Source organism: Protopterus annectens, chromosome 1.part2, assembly GCF_019279795.1.
Source record: "Protopterus annectens isolate FY-2018-M chromosome 1.part2, PAN1.0, whole genome shotgun sequence".
Taxonomy (NCBI): Eukaryota; Metazoa; Chordata; order Ceratodontiformes; family Protopteridae; genus Protopterus; species Protopterus annectens.
Window position 1 is genome coordinate 827,376,099 of NC_056727.1, and position 12,980 is coordinate 827,389,078.

At 41.2% G+C, this 12,980-nt stretch overlaps 1 protein-coding gene across 2 annotated transcripts in view; it reads right to left on the reverse strand.

Moving 5' to 3' along the window:
• Positions 1-12,980, reverse strand: part of MTR (5-methyltetrahydrofolate-homocysteine methyltransferase) — a 1,755,520-nt gene that overhangs the window by 406,195 nt on the left and 1,336,345 nt on the right. For both annotated transcript variants that reach the window (XM_044059073.1, XM_044059064.1), the window contains exon 24: positions 7,259-7,379. In XM_044059073.1, the coding sequence (XP_043915008.1) occupies positions 7,259-7,379 (121 nt within the window). The remainder of the gene's footprint in view (positions 1-7,258; positions 7,380-12,980) is intronic.

A 12,980-nucleotide genomic window follows, 5' to 3' on the forward strand; every position in this document is an offset into this window, starting at 1 on the left:
GTACATAGCCTGCAACAATTCTACCAATGTTTCTGGGACTTTGAGCCATAATAAGATTGCCTAAATCAGCTTTCTTGGGACCTTGCCATATGCCTTGTCCAAGTCTAGGAATGCCCAACTGGGCTCTTTCCTCATCTCTAGCTTCTTCTCAACCAGTTGTCTCACTGTAAACATCGGGTCAGTTGTGCTGCATCCTGATCTGAATCTGAATTATTCATCTCCCATCTTACTTTCCAGTACTCTTCTTATTCATTTATCAATCACCCTCTCCAGGACTTTCATGCAGTGTGACAGGAGTTTTATACCTCTATACTTACTCCCCACAGTTGTGAATGTCTCCTTTGTTCTTGTACACTGGCACTAATATACTTAAACTCCACTCATATGGGATACACGTTTTTCTCCACACTGCTATGAATACCCTCAGGACCCTTTTCTCCCCATCTCAGCCAACATCTTAATCATTTCTTCCGTGACCTCACCTGAACCTGCTGTTTTCTATGACTTTATTTTCCTCAGTGCCATTCTTACTTCTTCTAGGATGGGCTCCTCCTCTTCTTTCACTTTAGGCTGTGACTGGGGCAGTACAGTTTCTAAGTTTTTTTTTTTCTTATTCAGAAGTTGCTGGAAGTGCTCCTTTCATCTGCCTGTGATGTCCTGTGGGCTGGTCAGTAGGTTGTAGCTGGCATGCCATATGAAGGGTGCCTGTCTATCCTCTCTATCTACTTGTCTTTGCCTTGCAACCTGATACGAGTTTCTTTGTGCTATTTACACAATCATTTTCCAGAAGCTAGTAGAGTGCCTCTGTTGCCTTTTTCTTTGCTACTGCAACTCCTCTCTTAATCTCTTCATTAGCCAACCAGTATTCTGTCCTAACCTGGTCTGTCTTTTCTACCTTCCACTTTTTCCCCACACTCCTCCTTTCTTTTGATGACTTCCAGGACTTCTGCATTCACCATCAGCTTTCCTTATGTACCCTATTTCCATACCTGGCACAGCTGCATATCTGTTCTGTAATCATAACATTTGCTGTTCTGAGGCACAGCCATTCTTCTTCAACTCCACCTATTTCCTCCTTTTCTTGAGGCACTGGAGTCCTCAGTAATTCCTTGAACTGTTGTGCTTTCTCTCCAGTCAACTTCCAGGTCTTCAGCCTGTTCTCTGCTGACCTTCGAGCCTTTTCTGACCACTGCTTGCAGCTGACTGTGGCAACCAGTAGTTTATGCTGTTGGCCGACTATTTCACTGGGGATGACTTTGCAATTGTTAATTTTTACCCCAGTGCCCTTTCCTTACTAGGAGAAAGTCCACCTGAGTTGCATGTTGGCCACTCTTATATCTGCTGCTGTGACTGTCTCTATTTCTGAACCATGTGTTGGCCACCATGAGGCCATTTGCCAGACAGAAGTCTAGAATGGCCTCTCCTTTATTCATGCTGCCCTACCCATGTGGACTCAGACAGTCCTCATATCCTGTTCTGTCTGTCCAATATGTGCATTCAGGTCACCCATTATCAATACCAATTCATGTCCTGCTTTATTCAGTAGGTCCTGCAACTGCTGTCTGAATGCACTCTTTTCCACAGTATCACAACCCTGCTGTGGGGAATATACTCAGATTACGAACAGTGCTCCATCCTTACATTGTAGTCTAATTGCCACGAGTCATAGTGGAAAGTGCATCGGACACTGATATCCTTCAGAAGGGACTCACGGAAACAGATAGCTGGTGCCAGAGCCATGGCCTGAAGTTAAACGCCAAAAAATGTATAGTCATACCCTTCGGGAAAAACAAGGTAACCCCAAGCTACCATATAGGTGGCAATCCACTAAGCACAGAAGAGGTTATCAGGGACCTGGGGACCCAGGTTGACAGTGGCCTTTCTTTTGACACTCACATTGCTAAAGTGGTTAGAAAGACCTTCTACATTGCCCACCTGATCATGAAGGGATTCACATCCAGATCTAGTGAGGTCATTGTTCCCCTGTACTCTTCACTTATCAGACCAATGATCGAGTACAATGCCCCATTCGGGATGTATCTCACCCGACATCTGCAGCAATTGGAGAGACCCCAAAAGTTCCTCACCAAAAGGATAAAGGGACTCCAAAATCTGTCATATGCTGCCAGATTGAAGAAACTCCAGCTCTATTCAGTCGCATACCGTCTGCTCAGAGGTGACATGTGCCTGACATACAAGGCCATGTCCAACCCGGAATTAATGGACATGCTCCACCTCAAAAATCCAAATCCACCAAAACCACTAGAGCAAGCGACTTAAACCTTAGCACGGATATAAATAGGACGTGCTGGAGGGATAGATTTATCACTCAGAGACTCCCTATGCTGTGGAATAAAATCCCGGTCCATGTGAGGCAGAGCACCTCGCTGACTCTGTTCAAGAGAAATCTAGACCTGTGGATGGGAGATCGTAGGTTTACCCCGGGAATCATCTCTGGGTCACTGCTGGACAGAGGCACAACAAACTAATGGGCACAGTATTTTTTCATATAAGGGGTGGCGTAAGCCACAATAATTTGGGCTAGGCTTATAAATGCCTTAGGGCAGATAGCCTAGTATAAACCTATGAACCTATGAACCTATGAGTCTATTACTAATTCTGATGACAGCTTTCACTGTCTTCTAAGCCTCTCCCTCACCACAATTCCAACCCATTTTTAGGCTGTCTTCCTCCTGAGTAGTAGATTTTGGATTGTAAGCCATGTGACATTGCTGCGCTACCCTTCCGTCTTGTCTCCTGGATATCATGTCAACTCTAACTTTCTTGGAATTAAGTCCTGGACTGTTTAGCAATTAATGGTCCTACTCTAAGACTGAAGTCATAGCATGTACAAACAAGAGGGGTTGTAGGGAGTTCTTACCCCCTTGCAAACAAATGTTTAACTTTAGATGTTTGAGACTGAAATCATAGTCAGTATGTACAAATAAGAGGGGTTTGGGAGTCCTTACCCACTTGCAAACCAATGTTTAACTTTAGTTGTCTGCTACAGTTTTGACGGTTGTGTATTTCTACAAATCTGACTTCAGTTTGTTGTCAGGGAGTTAATATTTGACATTTTACAGTAGATCCTTTTTCTTTGCCTGGTCTGTATTTCACTTTCAGACCACATACCTGCAGATCAAACGATATGCTCTGCAATCCTGGAGCTGTCTATTTCCACCTGAACTTCTTTACTAGACATATTTATATAACTTTCCACAGCCATTCACTATTATTAACAGCCACATTTCTATCGGAGTATATTTCTTTGAGCATCTATAAATGTTTTATGCTCATAAGCAACTGGTGAGTTCTCTTGTAGCATTATAGCTCCTATAGCATTCAAACTGAAACCTACTTGAAATATAACTTTCACATCATAGCATTTTGACATCAAAGCACTCAAAGCTATTTTCCTATTCATAACTCCTTTCTCATGTTGTATCTTACTCCAACTGCTTTCTTAGAGGTATCTCAGACATATTCAGTGCAAACTTTGCATGATATTGCTCAACTCCTAAATAACTCTGTAATTCCTGCTTGCCTTCTGACTTCTGGCATTTGAAGAACTGCTTGGATATTTTCCTTTGTCTGAGATCAGTCTCTCTTCCATTAGATTATAACTCATGTTTTTTAGAATTGCAATTCTTATTTTCATATGTCCTTAATTAGCTTGAAATTATGTTGTCTTAATCTCCTAAATGGCAGTATCATGCTTGCATTTCTTGTGTATGACCACATGACAATGTATCATCAATTACATATATACCAAATTCAAAGTCTTCAATTACTTGTTCAATAATCCTTTAAGATCAAAGGAGGTTACTAGGCTAACAGCTCTACAGCCTTTTTAAGCCTTGCCATTCATGCCTCAAATTTCCCAATTAGCAATGCACAAGGGATAAAATGGCTTTGATATACACTTTTGCCTTAGCACATCTACAAACTGCTCCTGTCCATGAGGGCCATGAGTGACAAGCCAGGAGTGAATTTGCAATTCCCCATCCATCTGTCCAAACTGTGTTTAGGGAAGAGCTCTGTTTCACATGAATGAGGAGTCTGTTCCAGAGAAGGGGTAATCTCAAACACATTCCCGTCCCTCCAACATCATTTGTTTATGTCAAATATGAAGTTTATAGCCTTAGATTGGGTAATTCTACTGCTATTTGTTTTGTGAATGTGTAGCAGATCCATCAAGGCTGGACTGGAGAATGTCATATAGGTTAGGCATAGATCTCCTCTCAGTAATTCGTAGGAGACCAAGTACATGGGGCACGGCTTTGAGGTGGTTTGCATAGGACAGATTTATACCCTGTATTCTTTTAGTGAGAAACCTCTGCAGTCTCTCCAGCTACTGCAAATGCTTGGTCAGGTACACTCTGAAGGGTGTATTGCACTCAATTATTGGTCTAATGATGGTTGTGTATAGTAAGACTATCATCTTCTTAGATCAGGAAGCAATGCCCTTACTTATAAGCTGTACCATGTAGAAGGATTTTCTCACTACTACTGACACATGGTGATCAAAGTTCGGGTTACTGTCAACCTGTGTTTCAAGCCGCGTACCCCTGGGTCTACTCTTAGGGGAGTATTATGAATGTTGGAATTTGCAGGGGGTGACTGTCTTCCCAAAGGGTATGAGTATGCATTTTTGTCATGGTTCTGGCACCAGTTATTTGTCTGTGTCAGACCTTCCTGGAGGATATCTACACCACTGGGGGATTCAATGCTTGAAACACTTCTGTTGCTAACGAATTACCAAATGAAAGTCTGAAGAATCTGGAGTGCTGCTGCCTCAAGGCACTTAACTATTTAGTTTGATTCCTGGTTATCATGTTTTTCATGCACGGTTTGCCTTATGTGTTTACAAGAGTGTTCAAAAGGTACTGTAGTTTCTTTCCACACCCCAAAGATGTGCTACAGGTGAAGTGATACTCTCTCAAACTCCCCAAAATTCATGACAAAAGTGTGAGTGTGTGTGTGTGTGTGTGTGTGTGTGTGTGTGTGTGTGTGTGTGTGTGTGTGTGTGTGTATGTATGTGTGCGGACATGCGGCTGGCACCACGTCCAGGATAAGTTTCACTACTTTTTGGTCACTGAGTGCCAGGATGGGCTCCTGCTCCTCCAAGAATTGTTAAAAGATAATTTAACAAATCAGAGGGCACCCTACATATGTAATACATATGCAAGAGCAAGTATATAGACAACAGCAGCAACACCATTCACACAAAAGATACAAGAACCAGTGCAATACTGTAATATGCTGTTTATAACATAATGTGATACAGTCAACTATGTACGTGTTGGCTTATAAAATTCACTGAAAAGGTGGGAGAAACAAGCAAATGAAAGTTCTGCAAAAAAAGAACTGGAAACAGTCATACATCTTGTCGCTGGGTGTGATACACTCATAGCAGATGCCCTTTATACTGAAAGGCACAATAATGTGGGAAGACTGTTGTACTGAGGTTTGTACAAACACTATAATATAAAAGTAACTGAGAAGGATTGGAAACATGAACCACAAAGTACTGTAGAGAATGATGAAGAAGTGCTTATCATGTCGGATCGGGTCTATACTAGCTAGTTGAAGTGTCAAAAGAGCGAACGCTCTTTCATCGATTGTTAATATTCGAAAACACACAAAGTCGAACACACAGAACAGCTATTTTTCTCCCATGGAAAAAAAAAAATCGCTACTCAAAAAAAAAAAAAACAAAACAAAAAATAAATAAAAAATTCACAAGCAAAATAAAGAGGGGGGCTGTGCCCCCCACAAACACTCTACTTAAATATACCAACTGCGAGATCACACCACCGTGGAGGAAAAAGCAAAGTCCCAACAATGGCCCAGCGATTTTTTTCCGCACGACATTCTGTGTTTTCGCATATAAGCAGTCAATGAAAGAGGGTTTGCTCTTTTGACAATTTGACTAGCTAATATAGACCCATTGAATCACCCATTACCAACAGTTCAAAAAAATATATTTAAGAAAAACAGATAGTAGTCTATGAAAAAAAGAAAAAAAGTAGCAGTTTTTGAAATTGCTACACCCAGTGTCTAAGTACAGTGATACACAAAGTCATAAAATATCAGGATTTGCAAGCAGAAACAAGAGTAAGGTGGAAGAAAGATGCTCAGTAAGTTCCAATAGTAGCAGGAGAAATGGGTCTAACAAAAAAAAATTACAGTTGTACTTAGATATGCTACAAACACATGTAACCCCATATGAATTACAGGAGGAGGCAATTTTGGGAACATTGCAGGTGCTAAGCAGAGCACTCTTGACTAACATCAAACAGTGAAATAATACTAAATTTGTGAACTGTAATCATACCTTGACTTAGAATTGGGATCCATTCCAGTCATAGTATTACAAACCCAAAAGACTTAAGAGAAATTACACAACGGGAACAACAAGTAAAATATATCTGTATTAAATTAGGCCTACTGGCTAAGTAACAGACATTAGACAGTAACATTTGACATTCAGCTGAGTGGCACAGTGGCTAGTGTTGTCACCTCAAAGCAAGAGGTTCCTCGTTTTGATTCTCAGCTGGGATGTCTTCTGTGCAGTGTCTGTCCGCCCTGTGTTTGCGTGGGTTTCCTCTAGATGCTCCGGTTTCCTCCCACATTCAAAACACATGCAGCAGATGGATTGGACACTCTAAATTTGCCATAGGTATGAGTGTGTGTGTGTGCAAGTGTATGGTGTGGAAGAATTATCATGGCAGGGCTAGCCATCCGGCAGTGTAAACATTGGCTCTAGATTATTGTCACTGTGAAGTGACACACTGACCCAATGTACAAAAAATGGGGGAAAAGGGCTTGTGGATGGATGGATCTGATATTCAGCTACATGGGAGTCAAATGGTACAATGTTCTCACAGACATTTTATGGCAACAGAAGTGTCAATAATGTTAATGTGTTACTGAACAGCTGAGGTGAGTTGAATTGAGGAACTACTGTGTGAGGTGTATGAGCGAGCACTCATGCGTAAATATGCATTCCTTCTCCAGTAAAAGTAAAACAGGTCTTCAACTGTTTTTGAATACACTTCTTTTTGTGCAGTACTTTGCTTTGTTTTGCTTTATTTATACCTCTGACACCTACTGTCTATGTTCTATTATACTGTAAGAAAATGATACTCCTGCAGTAGACATTCTTTGAAAAATAGTTTCAAACCACTAAATGCAAAATTTAACAAAAATAGTGCTAACGCTTGTGAATGATTACATGTTTATGACAGGACCCTACCTGGATGTTGTTGCTCCTCCAATAAGTAAAGGAGTGCTCATTCCAAGTCGTTCCATTTCTTTTGCAACATGGATCATCTCATCTAAGGATGGTGTGATGAGACCAGATAGGCCAATGATATCTACATGAAAACATTCAAAAAAGATTAAAAAACAAGCAATATAAAAATTACAGGAACACATTATATAAACTGTTGGTCTTCCTAAAGCGCTTTAAAAACAAAGGGCTAAAAGGGAGGGGTACGTTAAGGAGACTACCAAATGAGCAAAAAAGGCAGAATTACTTACCTGCACACAGTTCATACATACATTACTGATTTCAGCAATGAGATTAAGCCATTACAAGTATTAACCAAATAAAGGGGAAAATTCGGTATATGGAATGACAGCAGCTGACTTGCAAGAAGATAGGATCCACTAAAAAAATTGGAAATCAAACTGCTGGCAAACATACCACCCAAAGCAATCTCCCCAAACACACACCAGTGGAGCATCTTGGGGAAATCACAAATATTTTTTCTGCACCTCTCATGTGGAGGACTTCTTCCCCTGCATTCTCTTACTTTTATATACTAACTCTATTGGTTACACAACATCAGGGACAAGAGGAAACACTCACTGAGGGTTAAACACAGCTCACACAAATGCAGTCTCACAGCAGAGCCAAACAAATGTTAAAGCTTCTAGGAGATGCTGCTTCAATGAATCTGTCTCAGGAGCTAGGAGCTATGTTTATGGGGCTCTAACAGTGAAACAGATGTACATATCCCAATAAAATGTCCATAATTACAAATTCTTTTATTCTAAAGAAAGGTTAGTCTAAAATATATAATCAGTGCTTCCATTTACTAAAGATGATGGTTTCAGATTTAATTAACCCACTAATACTTCTATGTAGTAATTCATATTCCTTAAAAATGTTATGTAGATCTAGACTGACAGCAGGAAAATGGATTTCGATTTACAAGTCAGTGTTTCTGTGCCTCATGCAAATCTTCAATAGTATATGACCAAAGTACAAAAATGTTTAGATATAAAGGGGTGAGCTCTCAAAATCCTAAAAACTTAACTAAAGCAAGTGTAAAACAATGTATTTAGAGTGGGGGTGGAGGGGGTGGAAGCATGCTGCTTAACACCCCTGAGACCCTCACTTTTTAATTACTATAAGTCCATGGTCACACATCCTTTTGGAAAACAGCAGTTCCTTTTTGTAGGGTTGTTTGAACTCCAAGTTAGAACTACATGATTCTGACTTTTGGTCTTCTGGTTTTGTCATTTCATAATTCAAGGTTAATAAGCAAAGAGATTTTGCACAAGAACTGCTTTTTTTCCAGATAGGAGTTAGTATTTCTTTTCTAGTTTAGTCAAAAATTTTCTGCCCAAGAGACACAACAAATATTGAATCATACAGTTTCTGGTTTAATATTACCCTGTTAGGTTATAAACCATTTAATAACTATTTACAGGAAAAATACAGCAGACTGCAAACAGGGAAAGAATCTAAAATATGCTCACAGAAGCCAAATAAATTTTGTCCATTATAGCAGTGTGAAATAATATATGAAGGAATTAAGGAGTATAAATTACCCATTCATATAGTAGCAAAGAAGTTAATGGCTTTAAGAAAGGACAGAGAAATTCATTTATTACAATCAGAATAATACATATTTCCCCTAGAAAGACTGACAGGACATAGACTTCCTTCTTTTGGTGAACGTTATGCAGCTTAAGGAAATCAAGTTACTATGAGGCTGAAATGATATTGCATAAAAAGTAAGTTGCTACACTTTTTTTCTTTTTTGAGTACGTACTGAAAAAGCACAGTACAGACAAGATAAAACTATGGAGCTGCAGGAAGCCAAAATAAATGACACTTAGGAGAATGCTAATTTTATTTACAGTGGTAATGTCATAAATTGTTTGTATGGGATCCGCTTCAGGTCCTCTTTTCCTCCCAAAATTTGTACTCATCAACTTACAAGGCAGATGTGAATGTATCTATGGTTAGAATGAAACAAACTATTTCACGGATGCTGCAATGCTAAATAAAGGTAAGCTTCAATGAAAGCAAACATTCCACAACCTGAGGCTATTCATCTGAAAGGTTCATACAGGTCAAGACACTTTACCTATGTTCAGTAGTGGTAACCTACAGAGAGTTATGCTTCACAATATTTTTTTTTTAGCATCGTAAAGCACAACTTTAGGAAATAGAAAACATTTTTTTTTTTTTACAGGGTCAAGCTCCCTGCACCTCCCCCCCCCCCAAAAAAAAAAAATTCCTTGGCCACATAATAGCAGGAAAAAGTAAAAACACTGCAGGACACTGTTGACTCAATCAATACATGTCATTGCAGTCTGAAGAAACTTTAAAATGCACTAAAAACCTTGCACAAACTACAGTCATTGGACTGAAGTACCCACACCAAGTTTAATTCTTTTTCCATGTTGCTGGGATTTACTTGATCAGACCAATTTAAATTGTGCAGCCAGAAGACAATGTACAGATCAGGAAAAGAAAGCCCTCCAATACTCTGCATACCAGTTTATTTTGGATACCAGTACAATCTTCCCATTCTGTGAATTTCTTTTTAAGAACAGCAGTAATACATGTCTCATCAGAGTCCTTTGTCATCTGCAAAACACAGAAATGCTGCAGGCTTCAGCTCTTAGTTGCACGGGATAAGAACAGCACCTGCAGAACCAAGAAGGCTGCTTACCACTGCACTTATCTCCAAAGGGGGCAAAGCTCCCGGCTTTCCAAGTTTCAGTTTTTGTAACAGTGCTCCATCTGAGGAAAGATGCTGAGTGTGGGGCCCACACATTGAATCTAGAGCAAGAAACTTAACTTTAACCCCCCCCCTTCTTCCTTCAAACATTAACTTACTAACTCCACACATAACCACTTCATCTCATCCTCTCTAAATCACACTTCTACGCCTTTCACTACTTTTACAGACATATAGTGTTATACTCTACGCATCTCTTAACACAATTCTCTCTTTCTATTAATCCCTCACTATATTCCTGACCATTTTCTACTCACCTCTCAAGCTCAACAACCTACTAAAATGCCATATATCATTTGTGCTACTGCAACTGAAACTTAAAACTACATAAATGTATTCAAACAACTGTTACACACTGTCAACATATTAACCTCCACAGTGTCATAAGTAACACCAATGTAGTAACCCAAGAAAAGTAACTAATTATGAATATCATCACAATGTTTACTGCCTAACAGAACATGCAAAATAATTTCTGTATTAATAAAAGGAAAGCAATGAACAAGAAGTTATGTACGCACCATAAAGTTCGATGTATGTAGTCCATCTCGACTCACATTCTTACCCGTGGGTTCGGAGCCGAATATCGGCTCCGACTTGGCCGATTATACTAGCTCGAAGTCTTTCATTGGCTGGACTAAGCAGGTATCCCATGGTGCACTGCTCCATATCCCCAGATCTAGTTTGCTGTGAAACTCATTTGTACTCCATGCACACATCACATCCATGTAAAGAATAAGCTAAGCAAGGGAACTCTGAAGATGACAACCTAACCTCCAAATACTCCAGGCAGGGGGAAGGTGGGAGGGTAAGTAAGAATGTGAGGCGAGATGGACTACATACATCAAACGTTATGGTGAGTACATAACTTCTTGATGTTATGTAGTCCTATCTCGCCTACATTCTTACCCGTGGGACAGCGTCCCTAGCACCTGCATCCTGGGTGGCTCATAGGAAAATACTCCTGAGAACTGTGGAGCCAAAGGAAGACCTGCCCCTGGAAACTACGTCCAATTTGTAATGAAAAACAAATGTGTGAGGAAAAGCCCAAGTAGCTGCAGCACATATATCATCCATTGACAATCTGGCTTGGTAGGCCGTGGATGTGGAAACAGCCCGAGTAGAGTAAGCCTTGACCGGAAATGGCAGATCTTTACCTCCTGCTTGATAGATGAAAGAGATACAACTAGATATCCATCTAGACAGTGTGACCTTGGATACCGGGGAACCCATTCTGTTGTCGGAAAAAGAAACCAGAAGTTGGTCAGACTTCCGGATATATTTTGTTCGGTGTAGACAGAAGCGTAATTGTCTATGTACTTCCAACTGGCGGAATCTAAATTCTGCCTTGTTGGAAAAGCGGGGAAAGAAAACAGGCAGCTCAATGGACTGAGTTAGGTTAGACAAGGAAGCCACTTTAGGAAGGCACGAGGGGTTTGGTCTGAGAGAGACCCTGTCTTTATGGGAGATTAAATATGGAGGTTTGCTAGAGAGGGCTTGAATTTCTAAAACTCACCTTGCTGAAGTGATTGCTATTAAGAAGGCTGTTTTCCAAGTCAATAATTTCAATTTGCAGGTAGCTGCAGGCTCAAAACGTGGTAAAGTAAGGGCTTGTAGAACAAAACTGAGATCCCAGGACATGATAGGTTTGGACACCGGTGGACGGAGTAGTAGAGTACCTTCCAGGAACGCCTTACATAGACTATGTGCCATGAGACTAGGCTCATTCGCTACGTGAAAATTAGAGATCGCCGCCAGTTGAACTTTGATGGTGGCTGATGCGGAACCCTGATGGAAAAGCATGGACAAAAACTCCAGAACTGAAGCTATTGGAGCTGTGTAAAGATCAATGCCTCTGGTATGTGCCCAGATAGAAAACCTTTTCCATTTACTAGAATAAATTTTTCTAGTGGATGGTTTATGAGAGGATGATAAGATATGAACCACTTCCGGTGAAAAATTATGAAGTCTGACTAACGATGGAAGTGGAGTAGCCAGGCTGTCAACCGGAGGGTCATCAGGGAGGGGTGGAACTGTCCCGACATGTGTGTCAGTAAATCTGGTTGAGGATCCAGAGTCCAAGGAGTGTCCACAGTGAATTTCTGAAGAAAGGGGAACCAAACTTGGCGAGGCCAGTGTGGGGCAATCAGAATCATTCTGCTTCCCAAGTATTGCACTTTCTGAATGACCTTTGACAGCAAGGGAAACGGAGGGAAAGCATAAAGCAGACCGGGGGGCCAATCGTGAACCAGAGCATCCCTGGGTGACTCCCCCTGTGGGGGGATCAGCGTGAAGTAGTTGCTGCATTTCACACTGAGGGAGCTGGCAAAAAAGTCACAGCAAGGCTGACCCCCCATCTGCTGAAGATCCGCTCTGCAACCAGGCGATTCAGGGACCACTTGTAAGGCATCAGGAGAGCTCTGCTTAGTCTGTCCGCAATTACGTTGGACTTCCCCAGAATGTGCATTGCGACCAGAAACCACTGGGAAGTTACTGCCCAATGCCACACTATCATGGCCTCTCTGCACAGAGGGTAAGACTTGGTTCCCCCTTGTTTGTTCAGATACCACACTACTGACATATTGTCTGAGTGTATCGCAATCGTCCCTAGAGGAAGAACATTCTGAAGTGCCTGCGACGCAAGAAGCACTGCTCTCATCTCTAGGACATTGATATGCAGATGTATCTCGTATTCTTGCCACATGCCTTGGACTGTCCTGCCAAGATAATGCTCCCCCACCCCATCTGGGAGGCGTCCGTGGTCACCGTGGCAACCGGGCTGGATGGAACGAAGGGCTTTCCCCCGTCCAAATTGTTGGTGCACAGCCACCAACCAAGGTCCTGCTTGCATCTGTCCGTGAGTAAGATGGGATGAGACAGTGGAAGTCTTTGGAACGACCATTGAACAAAGAGGAGCCATTGGAGAATTCTCAT